The 20,474-nt window shown below is 41.3% G+C and overlaps 1 protein-coding gene across 1 annotated transcript; it reads right to left on the minus strand.

The window, feature by feature from the left end:
• Positions 1-11,164: 11,164 nt before the first annotated feature.
• On the minus strand, positions 11,165-17,216 carry LOC131191855 (collagen alpha-1(I) chain-like). Its single transcript, XM_058170392.1, has 4 exons — positions 17,186-17,216; positions 14,095-14,162; positions 12,886-13,313; positions 11,165-11,290 (listed from the first exon to the last, which is right to left on the minus strand). Exons 2-3 carry the CDS (start codon positions 14,146-14,148, stop codon positions 12,903-12,905), a joined length of 465 nt encoding a protein of 154 aa, XP_058026375.1. The 5' UTR covers positions 14,149-14,162; positions 17,186-17,216; the 3' UTR covers positions 11,165-11,290; positions 12,886-12,902.
• Between the last annotated feature and the right edge of the window lie 3,258 nt (positions 17,217-20,474).

Below are 20,474 nucleotides of genomic sequence, written 5' to 3' on the forward strand. Positions count from 1 at the left end.
AATATTATTTGATGTATGTAAATGATATCAAAAATATGAAAAGTTGGATTATTGTTTACCTTTGGAGGTTGGACAGTAAAATTTAAGAAATTAAGTTGGAAATATGAACTATTCTTGAGAGACTGCTTAAGGAAGAAAGACATTACAGAAGAATCCTTGGTGAATATTGGAAGATGGAACTTTGTTTTGGTATCGATTGATGAAGGTTGGATATTAAAAACTATGTACTTTATTGAAGAACAAACACCAACTCAATCAGAAATTTCTGAGAACTCTAGGAGTGGAATGGTTTGATATATAATGGATTGGAAGAAATGTATTTTCTTTGTTTCTGGAAGGGGAGTTGAGGTTTTAAGGAGTGACTATGGATTATGATTTGTGTTATATTTCAATTTTTGACTGTTAGTTTTATACCCTGTATTTGGTTCTGGGAAGTCCCGGGGGGAGGGGGAGGGAGGGGGAGGGAGGGGGAGGGGGGATGAGGGTAGAAAATGGATTGATGGTTAAGGTACAGAGATGATTGAAGATGTAGAATTAATGTAAGATTGGAGCTGCCTGGCTACCATTTCAGAATGATGGGAAGGAAGGTAGGAGAAGAGAGAAGGAGGTAGGAAAGAGAAGAGGAGGAAGAGGAAAGGAAGGAAGAGGGATAGAAGAGGGAGAAGAAAGGAGTAGGGAGGAAGGAGGAGAGGATGTAGATAAGAGAAGGGGAGGATGGTCGTGGAAAGTAGAAGAAGATAGAGAAGGGAAGAGAGTTAAAGGAAGGGGGTGGTGACCGGGCAGGTCCGATTAATTGTATATGATGATACACTAAATATGTTATTGGATATGAATGTTAAAATAAAACTTTTTTAATAAAAAAAATAGTTCAATTTTTATTGTATTACAGAGGAATATCTAGAGCTGTTTTTAATCGATCCCACCCTGCCTATTGAGTATTCAACTGGGGGGGGGGGATGACACACAATATATGTATATGTTTGTTGTTTCTTTATACACATTTTCATCTTGTTTAGTTTTTGCTTTAGTTGTTGTTTCTCTTTTTTTTGGTTATGTTGAAGTTTATATCTTAACTTTGGAAACAAAATAAAAATTAAAAAAAAAAGATTTACACAAACACCATTTTTACCTTTCATTGTTTTTCCAGACTAAATATTACATATATCACCATGCCTACTTTCAGTTTTGTCACATTTGGAGGCTTTGGAAGTAGTGGAGGGGGACAGTTGCAACTAAGAGCAAGAACCTGCAAGGTGAATTTCAATTGATGTAAATGTAAAATTCTACATGGAATAAATTCCCTTTTTATGACCATGTAATCCCTTCATTTGGGGTTTTTTGGGTGACGGAATGGAGCTGAGTGTTTACTAGCCAGAGGCCCTTCCTGATGCCGTAAAGAATTTGCAGCAGATATTGTTTCTTTCAAGTATAGGAGAGAAACATCTGCCACTATCTGGGATTGAATTTTCAACCTCCATAGTGAGAGGCGAGCATCTTCACCGCTAGGCCACCATGCCGCTCAAAATTCTACATGGAATATGGGTCCAAATCCAGTGTCACATTTTACCAAGGATTTTAATAAAAAAGAATTGCATCCAAAGGGTAGCAACCAAGATAATACGGTCCGTGAAGGAAAATTATAAGGAATAATTGAAGCATTAGTATGTAAAACAGAAAGTTGCAGGAAGACATGAAAAGTGTCTTCAAGTATTTGAAGAGCTGTCATCTAGAAGACAGAATAGAATTGTTCAAAGGTGTTTCAGAACACAGAACAAGAAGCAAAGGGTTTGAACAACAAGGAAGCGTACTTATTCATTAGGATTATTTATTAGTTTTGTACCCACCAATAAAGCAGTTGGGAGACTCAAACAAATAACCCTGATAGAATCCCCCTTGCCAGCAGTTTCTTTCTGAAACTGCTCCAAAAATGCCCATTTAACTCATTTCTAGAATACCATTAGTGTGGCAGTTGAGATTCCAAAAGGAAATGTTACTATAAAACAGGGGAAAACTTTTTTAAAATCTACCTTTATGTACCACCCTTTTCATAAGGGTAGGGAACCATTAATAGTTTATCTCAGCATGCATAGGCAGGGCAGATTGCTTCTGGTTGGATAAAGTCGTCTGGAAGCAAACCATGTAGTTAAACCAAAACCAGGATGTTTGAATGGCAACTGCAAACCTCTTGGTTTTGGCAACTATATTTCTAACCTACACTCAAATAGAGCACTGCAGTTTGTACCATCTGCAGTTACCAGTGAGTCTTCAAAGGCAGCCCCATGTGCAGTGTATTGCAGTAATCCAGGTGCATAGTGTTAAACGCATGAATTACTCTTGCTTGGGCCCAGTGAGACAGCTTTGGAAAACACCTCCTTGATTTTACTTTCACTGGATATACTAGATGGCCATATCTTGGAGATGCTGTAAAAGTAAATTCTTAACTTACCAAGATCCATTTCAATCTGTAATTCTTTGAATATACTGTTTCTATATCCTTGTTGAACTTTGATGTTACCTCTGATGCAGGGGTGAAATGCTCCCGGTTCAGACCGGATCGCCCGATCTGGTAGCGATGGCGGTGGTGGTTCGGAGAACCAGTAGCAAAAATCCCTGCCCCTCACCCCCATGCCCACCTGAGCCGCGCTCATCAGAGGCTCTTTTTTTTTTCTTTTAAAAGCATCTTTTCTTTGGCCGAAAAAATGCTTTTAAAAGAAAAAAAAAGATTCTGATGATCGCACAGCTCAGCTGGGATCGTCAGAACCCTTTAAAAGCATGTTTTCTACAAGCTCTTCGGCCAAAGAGGCTGTACAAAAATGCTTTTAAAAGGTTCTGGCGATCAGGCAACTCAGCTGGGATTGTCAGAACCCTTTAAAAGCATTTTATTCTACAAGCTCTTCAGCCGAAGAGGCTGTAAAAAAAATGCTTTTAAAAGGCTCCTCTGGTGATCCCAGCTGAGTTGCCTGATCACCAGAGGCTTTTAAAAGCATTTTCTACATGCTTTTAAAGAATGCTTTTGAAAGTTAAAGAATGAAGAATGCTTTTAAAAGTTAAATTTAAAGAATGAAGAATGCTTTTAAAAGTTAAAAAAAAAAGTTGGCCACGCTCACCCAGTCACATTACCCGCCACCCCACCAAGCCACACCCACAGAACCGGTAGTAACAAATTTTACATTTCACCCCTGCTCTAATGTTACTCTGTTCTAGAGAAAAACATTGCTTTGAACAACAGCACAATGAAATTTTCCAGAGAAGTTAATCGCTTTTCTTAGATATCCCTTTTGGGTAGAGAAGTGACATTAAATAGACTCTGTGATACAATTGTCTCAGAAGTTTTGTTTAACTGCTACCTATGTAGAATTAGGAAGCTTATATTCCTTAATCCAGCATTTGGTGTCATTTCCCCCTCTTCCTTTTCCTATTTGCTAAGAGAATGGAGCCTTCTTGAATTAAGATGATAAAACAAACAGGAGAATTTCTACACTTGGGTTTTTAAGGCTTAGGACTAGATTTTGCTAAACCCTGAATATTAAGAGATTGTGGTCTGTTTCATATCTTCGGCTCTGTGAGGCAAAGAGGAATCCCTGTAAAATGAAGCAGGTTGAACCAGGAAGGTTTTACAAGTGATGCTTCATAATATGGTAGAAAGGGAGGGTGTAAAAAAGAAGTATGTTTTACTTTATAAAATACTTGGATAGTGAGTATGTTGGGTGGGAGGAGGAAGAAGAATTGAGGCAAGTCACTAAGAGATTTATTGTTTAATCACAGGAATAATTCAGTGACTATCATTTAAAGGATTCTTCCTCAAACCAAGTTAAAGTTCTCGAACTAACAGAAAACTATGCTGGCATAAAATGTGTAGTCTCCACTGGGAATCCTTATCAATGCCAGCCACTGGTGATGCCCTTATGTGTGGAATGCAGGGCTCATTAAAGAAGGAAACAAGTAGTTTTCTCTAACTTTTCTTCCCTCCAATAAAATATCATCAGCCATGGGGAATCATCCACTAACTATTCTGCGTGATGTGAGATGACGATGGGGCTATAGAGAAGGATAATTTTGACTGATGGAAAAATAGGCAGGCATAGTTTATTGTGGGAATTCAACCTGGATTGGCTCCGATGTCTTATGTGAGACATTCCATTTATAGTTGGACTCTATTCCTGAAATAGCTCTGTTCTGTACTACTGCTAAACCTATGTTAAAAGAAGTCTAACAGCAGCTAATTGTTGGGTTCTCTTTGAATGCAACCAGCAGAAAATACTTGGACGGAACCAGAGCAATTTCTCTAGATTCTTTTGGATATACATTTAGTGCTCTCCCAAAAGAGTGCTAAACCTATTTTCAAACACAACTCAAACAATGGCTGACATCATGGGGACATTGTACCACAAAGCAGTAGAGAAAGTGATGGAGATTTCTGTCTTGCTTCATGCTATGGACACCATTCTCTGGTGGTGTTCACACTGATCCAGATCTCTAAGCAAGACACAGTGAACCAGTGGTGGGTTTCAAATTTTTTTACTACTGATTCTGTGGGTGTGGCTTGGTGGGTGTGGCATAGCTTGGTGGGTGTTTCTTGGTGGCTGTGGCAGGGAAAAGATACTGTAAAATCTCCACTCCCACGCCACTCCAGAGGAAGGTTACTGCAAAATCCCCATTTCCTCCCAATCAGCTGGGAATTGGGAGGCAGAGAATAGATGGGGGCAAGGCCAGTCAGAATTTTTACTACCAGTTGTCCGAACTACTCAAAATTCCCGCTACTGGTTCTCCAGAACTGGTCAGAACCTGCTGGAACCCACTTCTTCAGTGGACCATAGTCTGCTTAAAGCAGAATGGCTAGAAAGAAAGTGACAAGGAGGCAGAGCAGAAGAGGCATGCTGGACTGATTCTACCCACTAGAGTTCATCTGACTGCAACATCAAAAAGAGCCAGCTTTGTATAGAGCAGGGATGTCAAACTTGATTTCATTGAGGGCCGCATCAGAGGTTTGTTTGGCCTCGGGGGGTGGGGTGTGTGGCCAGGAGGGCATGGCCAGCTTGACATCACTCACATTGGGGGAGCCTGTGGTGGCCTGAGTGCTCGGCAAGCAAAAACAGGCTCCCGAGCTCCGTTTTCAGCTGCGACAGCCTCCTGCAACCCTCTGCCAGCAAAAACAGAGCTGGGAGGGGGCAAGCACGGCCCTTGTGAGCTCCATTTTCTCTGGCAGAGGCACTGCGGGCCGGTCCTTCATTATTTCCAGGGCGGCACTGTAGGCCAGATCTAAGCACCCCCCAGGCTGGATCCGGCCCCCGGGCCTTAAGTTTGACACTCCTGGTATAGAGGCTAAAATGTTGACCTAGAAATTAAGAGATTCTGGGTTCTAGTCTAGGTCTTTTATAGAATTATTATAGAATTATTATAGAAAAGTCCTTAGCCTTTTCTATAATAACTAAACCTATCAACAAAACCCAAAATCAACGTTTCACTTTTTTTCCTAAAGCATTTTTGCTGCTCCCAACATATATAATAGCAAAGTTCCAGATCCTTCTTCCAATGTTTGAAGTCCATTAAGCCTAAAAGAGAAATGTCTCGTTTGATTTTTACATTCACTTTAAGAATCTTCTGTATTAAAATAAGAATCTTACCCCAGAGTTTTTTTTTACTTCATCACATGTCTACTACCAAAGATAGTAAAAGTTTCTTCTTTATATTTACATTTCTAATACTGCATTTGCAATACTTTTATACATCTCTGACAATTTGTCTTTTGCTAAATACAAACAGTACATCACTTTATAAAAAATTTCTTTTAAATTACAATTTAATGTAAATTTTAAAACCTTCATCCACATTTTCCCATTTTCAAGCATTACATTATACCCAAAATTCCTTGACCATTCAATCATGCAGTGCTTCAGATACTAATTCTTCAAAAAGAGTTTCAATAACAGTTTATACATCTTGGCAATAACATGTTCATCATTACCACACAGTACAATTTTCAATTTCATTTTTTACAAAGTCAAACCCATAACTTTTAAAAACCAATTTAAACTTTATTTCAGTTGTAAACTTTTCTTTCAGTTACAGACCAGTGACAGAACCATCCTTCTGACTCCAACTCTTTTTCAACATGAGGGTAGGTACATCTTGATTAAAAAGTATTATTTGACGATAGGTCCAACAATCTAGTCTTGCCTTTATTTCTTTTCTGAGATGACACCCAAAGAGGTGTCTTTCCAGAGAACTGTTTGAGCATATTCCTGCTGTGTGTAGATGTTACTGGGTAAAATGCCTTAGCAATTCTCTATTCTTTCCCCAATGAAAAGAATAAGAGAAGTACAAAAGGCAGAGGAGAAGGGAATGCATCAGAATGAGAATTTTCAAAGTAAAATTGATGTTGTAAACTCTGGAGAGGTTGAAATATAAATGAAGACAAAATTTAAAAATTATATTTCAGTACATTAGAAGTGTGAATCTGCAACCCCCTTAAAGTTTCAGAGGAAGATAAATTTGTTTGTAGTTCCAAATTCTAAGAGGTCTAAAAGGACTTGATGAAGCAAGAGATAAAACTTCTAGGGAAATAATGCACGGTTACCAGTTTCAGACACAAATCTGTAAATTGCTCAATTACCTGGAACACTATTGTCCCAGACAGTTTAATTCATCAATTAAACTCACCAGTCATGTCAGACTACACAACATAGATTTTGCTGGAAGACAATATAGATTTTCTGTTTGATTTTGTTCCAACATTTAACATTTGACTCTGCTACTGTTCTATGGATCCTATTTTCGTGCAGTGGGAAGATTTACTATTGTCCCAAAGCTTCTCTATCTCAAGACTGATAATCATAAATGAATGGAATTTTCAGAGATTCCTTTTGAGTCCAGCCTGTAGAATCACTGAGATGAAGAAAGGAGCCAAAGTTTGTGAGATTTATTTAAGACAAAGCTGACTGACTCAGAGCTGGCCCTCAAGGTCCCAGAGCAAGTTAGACTTGCTTGGACTTCCAAACTCTTAAGACACAGTTGTCAAACTCGCCACATCACATTGATGTCACATGACATATTATGACTTTTTTGCCTTTGCTAAACTGGTGTGGGCGTGGCCTACATGTGACGCATCCAGCCCATCAGCAACAGTTTGACAACCCTGCTCTAAGAGGTCCTAAAGACTTTGGTGAAATAAGATGTAAAGTTTCCATGGAAATCAGAGGTGGTATTCAGCAGATGCTCACCTGTTCTGAAGAACCGGTAGTGGAAATTTTGAGTAGTTCAGGGAACCGGTAAATACCACCTGTGACTGGCCCCTGGCCCCATCTATTCTCTGCATCCCGAGTCCCATGTCAAGGTTCCAGAAAAACCTCTTCTGCATAAAGAAAACTCAGAAGCCATTATCTTTAAGAGTTCTTTACTAGCATGAGGAAACTGGCACACGATGAGTGAAATTCCAAAACTGAACTTCCGGATTCTTTTCCCAGTTATACAAACCCCAAGAGTCCACCCCCCTGACCCCTTTGATGGTCACATGGTCCCACGTTCTCCCAGTTCATTCGAATATCTTCTCGCCACTCTTCCTGCAGATGTGAACACCATCCGACCTTGACCGCCTGAAGAATGTTACCATACCCCTCAGCCCCCCTTCTTCCCCTCAGGGGAAAAATGTGGCAGCGTCTGGAAACCTAAAGTCTAGTATGGTTTCCAGGCCTGACATCCCAGCTGATTGGGAGGAAATGGAGATTTTAAAGTAACCTTCCCCTGGAGTGGAGAGGGAATGGTGATTTTACAGTATCCTTCCCCTGCTGTGCCCACCAAGCCATGCCCACCAAGCCACACCTACAGAACCAGTAGTAAAAAAAATTGAATCCCACCACTGATGGAAATGGTATGCTTTTATCAGTTCCAGGCACTGTATTTCCTTCATTTATCTAGAACACTATTGTCCAAGATGATCAGATCAATTAAATTCAGCAGTCACTTCAGATTACCCAACATAGATTGTATCTGTGGATCTTGTTCGAAAATTAAATATTCCCCTCTCCTGCTGTTCAATGAATCCTCTTTTCATGCATAGTTTTTGTAATGGTAGAGTCATTCACATTGACTTTAGCCCACATGAGAGGAACCACAACTTTGTGGATCTTGTTCTGTTATGTGTTTGTGTGATTTCTGTGGTCTGTACTCTTGGAAGGATTCCGACAGGTTGGATAGCTATCTGAGAGAGGATTTACTATTGTCCCTAATCATCTCCATCTCTAGACTGATAATCGGAAATGAATTGAATCTTCAGAATTCCTTTTGAGGCGAGTATGACCTGCCTGTAGAATCTGTGAGATGAGAACTTCATTGTGAAGAAAGGAGTTTGTGAGATTTACCTAGGACAGAGCTGGCTCCAGCTAGTACTCAACCAATTTGGCCATGATTATCCCTTTAATTGGCTTTACAGCAGTAGGGAGCAATTAATTTTTTACATACTGGGATATCGCATGTTTGATGAAATTGTTCATGAAATAAGTGAAACAAATTCTAAGAACTTGCTCAGGATTGAAATGAGGTCCTTGGTCGCTCTCTGAGCTTGCTTGTTTTCTTGCAGACATTCCATTACCCTAACTAGGTAACATCATCAGCGCTAGTAAGGAATGCTATTTGCTGTCACTTTATATTCTGGTGTCTTGCCTGTCTGCATGGGTGTGGGTAGTCTTAGAGATTCTTTTGGTTGGGCTGTTTACTGATAGCTCTTTGGAAGTTTCTTGATTGATTGGAGTATTGTTTACTTGATTATTGATCTGAAGTTAACCTTGAAGTCAGTGGTAAAAATTCAAAAAAAATTTACTATTGGTTCTGTGGGTGAGGCTTGGTGGGCATGATACGGCTTGGTGGGCGTTTCTAGGTGGGCGTGGCAGGGGAAAGATACTGTAAAATCTCCATTCCCACCCCACTCCAGGGGAAAGTTACTGCAATCTTCCCAATCAACTGGGACTCAGGAGGCAGAGAATAGATGGGGCCAGTCAGAGGTGGTATTTAGCGGTTCTTTGAAGTACTCAAAATTTCCACTACTGGTTCTCCAGAACTGGTCAGAACCTGCTGGAAAACACCTCTGCTTGAAATTAATCTTTCCTTCCCCTGTTACGCCCACCAAGCCACGCCCACAGAACCAGTACTAAAAAAAATGGATTTCACCACTGGATTTAACCATTCTCTTCTAACAGATGAAGTTTCCCAGTAAACCGGTAAACATCTAATTTTCTATCCATTCACAAGAAAGGAGCTAGGGAAGAAGCGGGAAACTATAGGCCAGTGAGCTTAACATCTATAGTAGTGAAGTTAATGGAATCACTCCTGAAAAAAATGATTAATGAACATTTAAAAATGCACAAGTTGATAGACCCAAAGCAGCATAGCTTTATTGAAGGTGGAAAGTGTCAAACTGATCTGATTGACTTTTTAAAAACCATGTTACAAATATTTTGGATGAAAGTGGTGCTATGGACATAGCCTATGTGGATTTTAGCAAAGCATTTGATACAGTTCTAATACAATGACAACATAATGAACTGGGTTGTCCAGGCTAGGGTGTGGTTCAATGGCTAGATGGAGCCTGATATCCTGATCCTGATAGCTAGATAGCACTGCACACCAGAACAACTAGACACAAAAACAGTTTTTCCCCGAACGCCATGATAAACAAATAATTCCCTCAACGCTGTCAAACTATTTACTAAATCTGCACTGCTATTAATATTCTCATCGTTCCCATCACCCATCTCCTTCCCCTTATGACTGTATGACTGTAACTTTGTTGTTTGTATCCTTATGATTTATATTGATATAGATTGTTTCCTGATTGCTTATTTGTACGCTATGACTATCATTAAGTGTTGTACCTTATGATTCTTGATGAACGTATCTTTTCTTTTATGTACACTGAGAGCATATGCATCAAGACAAATTCCTTGTGTGTCCACTCACACTTGGCCAATAAAAAATTCTATTCTATCCCAGTGTGTGATTGTTAATGGGGCACTATCTTATCAGAGACCAGTCACAACGCATATACCACAAGGCTCAGTCCTAGGTCCTGTTCTATTCAAAGTGTTTTTAAGTGATATAACAGAAGGCTTGCTAGGTAAGATTTGTCTTTTTGCTGATGACAAAAAAGTGCCTAATAGAGTTGATGTTCCTGGGGGTATTCATAGCACATTAAACAATTTGGCATTGGTGGAAAATTGGTAAAAAATATGAATATTGCATTTCGGGTTTTCTAAATGTAGGACCATGCATTTGAGGAAGAAGAATCCTTTGGCAGAGTATAGTATTATTGGGGGTACAATGTTAGACAGAATATAAGAAAAAGATTTTCATAGCAGCTGACTGCACAGTGAGTAAACAGACAACTGTGAAGGCAAATAAAATTCTGGGATGCATCACTACAGGGTTCACCAGCACAAAAAAGGAGGTCCTACTCCCACTATATAAGTCTTTACTCAGATCCCACTTGGAATACTTTGCCCAGTTCTGGAGACCTCAGTTTAAAAAGATATTGATAAGATCGAGCGAGTCCAGAGATGGGCAAGAAAAATGATGCAAGATCTGAGGGATAAAATGTATCAGGAAAGATTGGAGGAACTAAATATGTAGAGCCTGGAGAACAGAAGTGTAAGGGTGATTGAAACATTTAAATATATTAAGGGTGTGAATAAGGTTCTAGAAGGCAGTAGTTTCAAAATTAAGCAAAAATCAAGAACACGGAAGGTATAACAAGGGACCATCAAAAGTAATGTTAGAAAGTACTTTACAGAAGGAGTAATGGAATCTTGGAATCAACTTCCAGCAGAGGTAGTGGGTTAATTAGTTAATACTGAGTTTAAACACATTTGGGATAAACACATGGACCAGTGGTGGTATTCAATCAGTTCTATCCAGTTCGGGCAAACTGGTAGCGGCAGTGGCAGGAGGCTCCGCCCACCCGCCCAGACGTCATCATGTCCCATTTTTGATGCTCTGCACATGTGCGGAAAGTCCTGCATGCGCACGCACGCTCACAATTGTGAACCGGAAGCAAAGGTAAGTGAATACCACCCCTACTTTGGACAATGTTTCCCATCTCACTCATAAACACCCTCGCCCACACACACACACACAAATATAAACAAAAATCTAGAAGAAGAAATGTAATGTTTGTCAAATTTATTTAAAGGAAACTACTGCAAAGTTTAAAAAGTCAGTCTAAATCAGGATCATTTGTTCAGCTGTGCCAGAAGCAAATGGGTGTCTTCTAGATCTCTTGCAAAGAGCATCTCGGCAAGATCTATAAAAACAGGGGAGGGGGTGGAAAGATGATCAGGTATTATTTCAGAACTCCCCTCTGTACAACTAGAATAAGTGTTGCCTGCCTACTTCGTAAGTTAGTTCTCACAGCTCCAGAATAATTGTTACATTCTTTGCTCTAAGCAGCCTTTCTCAAGAACCTATTCAGATACATTCCCCATGGGTTCTCCGTGCCAGAAAGACATGTTGTTGGGGACTCTCACTCAAGGGGTAACTCCGCATAGGCTTAATTTCTTTTTCTCCATTTCTCCTCTTTGATTCAGAATGTCAGGGGACAAAGGATCGGGGAAATAGCCGACTCTGCTCCCAGGCACAGAAACAGTGATCAGTGGCTCTGTACCATCTGTAGTGTCAAGGGAATGCTACAGCATTCCCTTGATGCTACAGATGTAGCATCAAGGGTTCTGTAGTGTCAAGGGAAGATCAAGTTGGGCCCAATGCCAGAGTCTGACTTGTCACTTTGATCTGCCATTGTGCAACCAATGGCCCTCCAAGACTTTTTCATTCTTTGAAGCTCATTCCCACGAATGTCTTCCAGCTACAGGATTTGTTGGGTGAGGGACCAAGGAAACAAAAGCCCAACGTGCACTATGAGAAGTGGTTCAACTTTGCAGTGCACTTCATTTCCACAGGCCTTTTGAAAATCCTTTGCTTTGACTGAGATATGGCACGGAATAAAAGTGATATGTGACTAACTGTCCTCCAAAACTTAGCACAATGTCTCTTTTTCTCAAAATGAGCCTGGATGTCCATGTGCAAGATGACCTATCCTTCCATAGGTGAAGCTCCTTTTTCATTTGCCAGGAGAAGTGGAAATGTTGCCAGAAACAATGTTACCAGAGGAACGGATGGAGTAGCTGCCTTAAGTGAATGTCCACTACTCACACAAGTGAGGATGTACGCACACGCTTGCCCGTCACTTCTGTGGCCCAGTTCCAAACAGCTCAAGGCCCAGCAGTGGGCTGCAGGCCATAGGTTGGGAACCCCTGCTATATAATATTACCAAGTATATAGAATATTATCCAGGATTTAGGCCTTCTTGTTATAAAGTAACACTATAGTATAAAGGACAACACAAACTTTAGTTTTCTATCACTTTTCTACCATTTTTCTATCACTTAGGCCTTCAACCCTTGATTGCAGTTTTGCTAATTATAAAGTTTCTTAAATAAAAAATAAAAATCAGGTTTAGTAACCTGAAAAAGTTTAAGCACCTATGCTACAGAAGAACCAAACTGTGTAAACATAATAAACAGCTGTTTGGTGATACTTGGGCAAGGAGATTTCATCCAAAGCTTTAATTCTCTTGGTAAAGGGCAGAACTTATATTACCATCTATTTTACACAGAATGACCCCAAATGGGTCACAGCAACCCATTAATAATTTAAAAAGGGATCCCCACCCACCCACCCAACACTCATACCAACCTCCCAGAACCATTCCATCCTAGCCCAATGCTTCAGGGAACAGCATTCCTGTCCCTGAAGGCTAAAAGGATAAATAATCTTGGGATAGTAGTAGAAGTAGCCCACAACATATTCCCTTTTAAGGTGAAATATCTCGAAAGGACTTACCAGTCAACAGAACAGGTTTAGCCTCCGGGAGGCCCTGGGGGTCCTGGAGGTCCTGGGGGACCTGGAGGTCCTGGAGGTCCTGGGGGGCCTGGGGGACCTGCGGGTCCTGGGCCTCCTGGAGGTCCTGGGGGGCCTGGGGGACCTGCAGGACCTGGGCCACCTGGAGGCCCAGCAGGCCCCGGAGGCCCCGGAGGCCCTGCAGGCCCTGCAGGTCCCGGAGGCCCCGGAGGCCCTGGAGGCCCCGCTGGGCCTCCGGCCCCTGGAGCTCCTGGTGGCCCTGCAGGACCTCTACTGGCTGGACTAAATGGTCTAGCATATCTTAAAAGAGCATTAATTGGATTTGGATAGCCATAAGAGCCATAATTTGGAGCTGGATAAGATGGATATCGGTATCGCCGTCGTTCATGGCTTCCACTTTCACTGCTGGCCTGGAAGGGAAGGGGAAGAATGAGGAAAACATCATATGAAAATGGATGAACGGATTTAATGTTGTGGTTATAATTAATTTAAACCATTTCATTTTTTGTGATAACTGTTTTTGACCAAATCAGGTCATCAGCTATGCTACTTATGGAACTGATTCCCCAAACCAAATCAATCATCCAGAATTTCAGCTCATCATAAGAGTGCCAAATATTTTGGTTGCCTTCAGCCCAGTATCTAGAAGACCATATGAAAAATAAGGATGTTGCCTTCCAAGGAACATCATCTCAAATCCACCTTGGGAACATTTTTGACAGGAAATACTTAGTTTGGAACCTCTAAAGTATGTCAGTGTTTCTCAGCATTAGCAATTGTAAGATGTGTGGTCTTCAACTCCCAGAATTCCACAGCCAGCCATTCCACACATTTTAAAGTTGACAAGGTTGAGAAATGCTGCTCTGTGCTAATGAGAAGGAGAATCTAGTTCAAGTCTCTGCACGTGATGAACTTGCTATATGGACTCAACATTCCTTTTCTCTCCCTTTTTCTGTCTCCCTGACTCCTCCATCCCAGCCTCCTTTTGCAGTGTGGAATAATAATGCTGACTTCCCTCACTGAACCTTCAAACAAGAACCTTGAGAAAATGATTGTCTGCCCAACCCATTCCATAAACACCACATGACACACACCACACCCCCGACCATCAAATTCTTATTGCCATTTTTGTCAAGCATTAAATAAAACCTAGATATTTCTATCATGCAATCATAATGAAATAATGTGTACCTCTAAAGGAACAACCAGGGCGAAAAGACAGGCAAGAACCATCACAATCTTCATTTTGTTGGATAAATCTGTAAGAACAAATAGTTATTAGTTATTAACAATTAGGGAACTAAATGCCAAGTTATTTCATGCTGCTCAAGAAAAAAATGTTGATCTCCAAATGACTATTAGAACTCTGTCTTACCATGAGGTGGACATCTGGAATTTTGCTTCCCAGATCCCATGGCTCTACCCAATGGTGTTTAAGAAAGTGATAGAATCATGCATTGATTTCTAACAAATATCAATGATAAAAAAGCTTCCAACATTCTGTTGAAAACTTCCTAATTATCTTAAAACAAATCTAAACTTTTATCCATCCCATTGGCTGCATCAGAATCTCAACTGAATCTTCTGAATCTTTAAGAGACAGAGACATTAATGGTCTTGAACAATGTGAATCTTTTGCACTTTTGATATTACACCCTTCCAAAGTAGAATCCTCTCAGTGGCTGCATTCAGGTGATGGAAACTCTTGCTTCGTGGCGGAAAAACCTCTGAATTTCTAACAGACAGAGAAGACTATCGGTTCCTCGGTGACCAATCCTCTAATTCCTTTGTACCTAAGCTTTATCCGACTATGAGCATTGGAAGGAAACCATTAATAGAAAAAAGTATTACTATTTCATATAAATACTTTCATGTTCTCCTTTATTCATCATGGTAACAAAAATACAGCATTTAAAATATAAATAGACAATCCTATGATCCTCAGGTGACTGGTCCTGAATTTGGAATGTAAATTTGAAGGAATGTATCTTTCCCATACATAAAAGATGAATTTGATTTTGACTTGCTCTGTCAAATCAGGAGAAGAAAAGTGGGAAATAAAACAGGGAAGGGCAAAGGGCTGTTCTTCTAAAAGCATAACTGACTGATCACTTTAAAATGAATGACGTCAATAATATCAAATTACCAGGATCAGATGGATTACACCAAGGTTCTTTAAGGAATTGGTAGACAAGATCTCAGAACCACTGAACCAGAGTTGGGTTTCAGCAGGTTCTGACCAGTTCTGGAGAAACGGTAGCGGAAATTTTGAGTAGTTCAGAGAACCGGTAGTAAAAATTCTGACTGGCCCCACCCCATCTATTCTCTGCCTCCCAAGTCCCAGCTGATTGGGAGGAAATGGGGATTTTGCAGTAACCTTCCCCTGGAGTGGGGTGAGAATGGAGATTTTACAATATCCTTCCTCTGCCATGCCCACCCAGCCATGCCACACCCACCAAGTCACATCCACAGAACCAGTAATAAAAAATTTTTAAACACCTCCACCACTCCACTGAACCATATCTTTCAAAGAACCTAGAGCACTGGGGAATTTCCAGAAGACTGGAAAAGACCGTGATAGTGAACCTATGGCATGCTCCAGCATACAGCCCAGTTTTGGCACTCGGTGCCAAAAAGGTTAACCATCACTTGGAAAAGAGCTGATGTAGTTCCTATCTTCAAACAAGAAAAAAATGGATCTAGGAAACTACAAACCTATCAGCCTGACATCAGTATCTAGAAAGATTCTGAAAAAGATAATCAAGCAACGAATCTGCAAACATCTAGAGGCAAACAAAGTGTATAACTGAAAGCCAACATGAGTTTGTCAAAACAGATCATGCCAGACAAGTCTTACTGCATTCTTCAACAAACTGACAAAATGCTGTGTATACAATATACTTGGACTTTAGTAAAGCATTTAATAAGGTAGACCATAACCTACTACTTGACAAGATAGAAAAATGTGGGCTAGACAGCATCAGTACCAATTGGATTTGTAACTGGCTGATCAACGGCATTCAATGTGCTGTCCTTAATAGAACTACATCAACATGGATGGGGTATCTTAAGGCTCTGCCCCTATGCTCTTCAATATCTTCGTCAATGATTTAAACAAGGAGATAGAAGGGGAACTCATGAAATATGCAGATGGCACCAAACTGACAGGAATAACCAATACTCCAAAAGATAGGCTCATGATACAGAGGGATCTTGACAGACTTGAACACTGGGCCCTATCTAACAAAATGAAATTCAACAGAAAAGCTGTTGAGACTCTAGAAAGAGAGCAACAAAGAAGGTTAAGGCACTGGAGCAGGAGTGAAATCCAGCAGGTTCTGACAGATTCTGGAGAACGGGTAGCGGAAATTTTGAGCAGTTCGGAGAACCAGCAAATGTCAGCTCTGGCTGGCCCCAGAGTGGGGTGGGAATGGGGATTTTGCTGTATCCTTCTCCTGGAGTGGGGTGGGAATGGAGATTTTGTAGTATCCTTCCCCTGCCATGCCCACCAACCCACACCCACCAAGCCACACCCACAGAACCGGTAGTATAAAAATTTGGATTTCACCACTGGACTGGAAACTAAAACAAGCAAAGAACGGTTGCAGGAATTGGATAAGTCTAGTTTAAGGAAAAGAAGGACTAGTGGTGATACGATAGTGGTATTCCAATATCTAAGGGCTGTCACATATAAGAGGGGGGGTCAACTTATTTTCCAAAGCACCTGAAGACACGACAAGAAGCAATGGATGGAAACTAATCGAGAGAACCTACCTAGAACTAAGGAGAAATTTCATGACTGTTAGAATAGTTAATCACTAGAATGACTTGCCTCCAGAAGTTGTGGATGTTCCAATGCTGGATGTTTTTAAGAAGAAATTAGACAACCATTTATCTGAAATGGTATAGAGTTTCCTGCTTGAGCAGGGGGTTGAATTAGAAGACCTCCAAGGTCCCTTGTGTATTCTGTTAAGACTTGCTTAGAAATAAACAGAGCACCTCTATGCTGTATTTTGAGGTTTCTCTGTTTTGGATAACAGTTGACCATAATATTAAAAGAAGCAGCTCAATATAAAGACCTGGGGTGCAAAGTAGCTGTAAGTAAATTGATTTCAGTGATATAGTTAAGGATGTGTTGCTATTTCTATAACCCCCACTCATTTCAAAATATCTCAAAGCAATCAAAATTCACTGTCTGATATTTATGCAGCTCTTCAGGTCACTAATTCTGCTTGCCAAATAACTGCCAAGGAAGCATCAAATCAAAAATATTCTGATTTACCTTTTTCTTTGCAGGGCTGCTTTTGCTGTGCTCTCTCTGAGTGATGTTCTGAAACGTAGTGGCAGTGGTTATATACTCTCTGATATTTCCTGGGATTAGGTAGTTTGTCTATCAACACAGCTACTGGGATTAGAAGACTTTTGCCCTAATCTGTTACAAGTATGCATGTAATAATCTTCAAAGATCCCATTTTGAAATGTTTTGGATCTTCCAGAAGATTGTTTTGTGGTAAAGTTGAGCAAGTTACTTTAGAAATTTAGAAATCTGTTTAGAAAATAGAGGTGATAGTGGTGATCCAGCAAGAGACCTGAAGAATTTCTTTTAATAAATGGAAAATTACCTTCGAGTCAAAGTGAATTCTTAAAAATGACTCCATAAATACATATTATTTTCTGGTATTGACATGGAAATGATTTTCCATTTCTTTCTTCTGAAATGCTTTTTTCTCGTTTTCCCAATTTAGTACACAATCCTAGAATTTCTTTCTATTCTCCTATCCAATATCTACCAGAATTTTTATTAAGTATTAAAATTCTGCACCACACATCTCAGCTAAGAGTTTAACTTTATGGTGAGCCAAAAGGTATAAACACTTTGGTTGTAGAAATCCTTTCCTGTTCAATTATGGTTGGCATTAAGTCTTAGGAGATTCTGATACTGGTTTATGACATTTGCCTTTCATTCTTTAATGTCTTTATTCTGGTTAATTAGAAATGCTGTGTGATTCAGTCTAAGATTGCGGTGATACGGGTGAGACGGCTGAGGGCGGTCTTGGTGACATTGTATGGGATGAGTTTGACCCTGTCGCTCCCGAGGACATGGACAGGTTGTTGGGGAGGCTAAATGCCACCACATGTTTACTGGACCTGCCCTCCTGGTTGGTGCTGGCCACGCAGGAGGTGACACGAGGCTGGCTCCAGGCGATTACGAGCGCTTCTTTGGTGGAGGGAGTCTTCCGCCGCCTTGAAAGAGGCGGTGGTGAGGCCCTCCTCAAGAAGCCTTCCTGACCCGCTGTTTTAGGTAATTATCGTCGGTCTCCAACCCGCTCGCTAAGGTTGTAGAGAGTATGGTGGCATATCAGTTTCCCTTGCACCTGGATGAAACTGTCTATCTAGACCTGCTCCAGTCCGGTTTCCGACCCGGTTACAGCACGGAGACGGCTTTGGTCGCGTTGGTGGATGATCTCTGGAGGGCCAGGATAGGGGTTGTTCCTCTGCCCTGGTCCTATTAGACCTCTCAGCGGCTTTCGATACCATCGACCATGGTATCCTGCTGCGCCGATTGAGGGATTGGGAGTGGAGGCACCGCTTATCGGTGGTTCTCCTCCCATCTCTCCGACCGTCGCAGTCGGTGTTGACAGGGGGCAGAGGTCGCCCCGAGGCGCCTCACTTGTGGGTGCCGCAGGGGTCGATTCTCTCGCCTTCTGTTTAACATCTACATGAAGCCGCTGGGTGAGATCATCAGTGGTTTCGTGTGAAGTACCAGCTGTATGCGGATGACACCCAGCTGTATTTTCACACCGGACCACCCCAACGGTTATCAAGTGCTGTCCCGTGTCTGGAGGCCGACGGGTCTGGATGGGGAGAAACAGGCTCAAGCTCAATCCTCCAAGACAGAGTGGCTGTGGATGCCGCATCCCGCACAGTCAGCTAACTGCTGCTGACCATCGGTGGCGAGTCACTGGCCCCGGCGGAGAGGGTGCGCAACTTAGGCGCCCTCCTGGATGAACGGCTGTCTCTAGAAGATCATTTGACGGCCGCCTCCAGGAGAGCGTTCTACCAGGTTCGCTTGCGCGCCAGTTGCGCCTTTCTGGACCGGGAGGCCCTATGCACGGTCACCACGCCTCGTGACGCCTCGCCTGGATTACTGCAACGCCTCACATGGGGCTCCCTTGAAGGGCATCCGGAGGCTACAGTTAGTCCAGAATGCGGCTGCTGGTGATAGATGGAGCCCTCGTGGCTCCCGTGATAACACCCATCCTGCGCAGGCTGCACTGGCTACCTGTGGCCTTCCGGTGCGCTTCAAGGTTTTGGTGACCACCTTTAAAGCGCCCATGGCATAGGGCCGGGTTATCTACGGGACCGCCTACTGCGACCAGATACCTCTCACCGACCCGTGCGCTCTCACAGGAGGGACTCCTCAGGGTGCCGTCAGCTAGGCAGTGTTGCCTGGCGACGCCCAGGGAAGGGCCTTCTCTGTGGGGCTCCCGCCTCTGGAACGAGCTCCCCAGGACTCCGCCAACTTCCGGACCTTCAACCTTCCGTCATGAGCTCAAGACACATTTATTCATCTGTGCAGGACTGGCTTAGATTTTAAATTTTATAGGGGTTTTAAATTGATTTTAATATTTATATTTCTATTTTTAATGATAGGGCATTGGAATAAGTTTTTTAAAGATTATTTTAATTTTGTGTATCGATGTTTTATATGCCTGTGAACCGCCCTGAGTCCTTTGGGAGATAGGGCGGTATATAAATTTAAATAATAATAAATAATAATAATAATAATAATAATAATAATAATAAGACATAATATTATCCTGCCTTCATAGAACTTTATGGAGTTTTAGATTAAAACATAAAATAGCCTTTTTTATTGTAACCCTTTTCACATTCTTAATTGGTTTTAATTTGGGCTTGTCTAACTTTGGATTTTTTTGTTTTATTTAAAAAATATAGCCATGAAAATCTGTGATGTAAAGTTCACAAATAAATCGATCCATTTATATCTCAAAAGCCCAAAATTCCAGTTTCCCTCTAGAGGAAAACAGCAAAACATTTACAATGTTAGATACAATAAGCAGAAATCGAAAGTCAGTTTGGCTGGGGAAAAAAGGACATACGTAGTTACAGATTGATCCCTCTATCTATAGAATACAAAGAAAATCTGAACGACAGCTGTGGTTTTGCTGCCCTATTCCAATTTTCATTATCTATCTTATCCACAGTTATGCTATATTTTAATAAATTTAAATCTGCAAGTCTGATTCACATAAAGAAGCCTATTCAGTTAAGGTCCTGGAGCTGTGACTCATCAAGTAAAGTCAGAAATCTCGGCCCAGTTACTGAAGGTTTAATTGCTCATTAAGTTGACCACCTGGTATGGGCCTATCTTTAAAAATGAGTGAATACTATATATTAGGGTTTGTCCTTGGCTTGGCTTATTTCTTTAGAACAGGGGTGTCAAACTCGATTTCATTGAGGGCCACATCAGGATTGTGTTTGACCTTGGTGGGCTGGGTGGGCATGGTGGGAGTGGGCGTAGTCAGCTCAATGTCACTCGTGTTGGA

The sequence above is a fragment of the Ahaetulla prasina genome, chromosome 2 (assembly GCF_028640845.1).
Source record: "Ahaetulla prasina isolate Xishuangbanna chromosome 2, ASM2864084v1, whole genome shotgun sequence".
NCBI lineage: Eukaryota > Metazoa > Chordata > Lepidosauria > Squamata > Colubridae > Ahaetulla > Ahaetulla prasina.

Excerpts from the sequence above, each read along its gene's own strand:
- LOC131191855 (XM_058170392.1), bottom strand. The coding sequence starts at position 14,148 with ATGAAGATTGTGATGGTTCTTGCCTGTCTTTTCGCCCTGGTTGTTCCT. Across the intron at positions 13,314-14,094 it reads CCCTGGTTGTTCCTTTAGAG|GCCAGCAGTGAAAGTGGAAG; the intron begins GTACACATTATT and ends CTTCCCTTCCAG.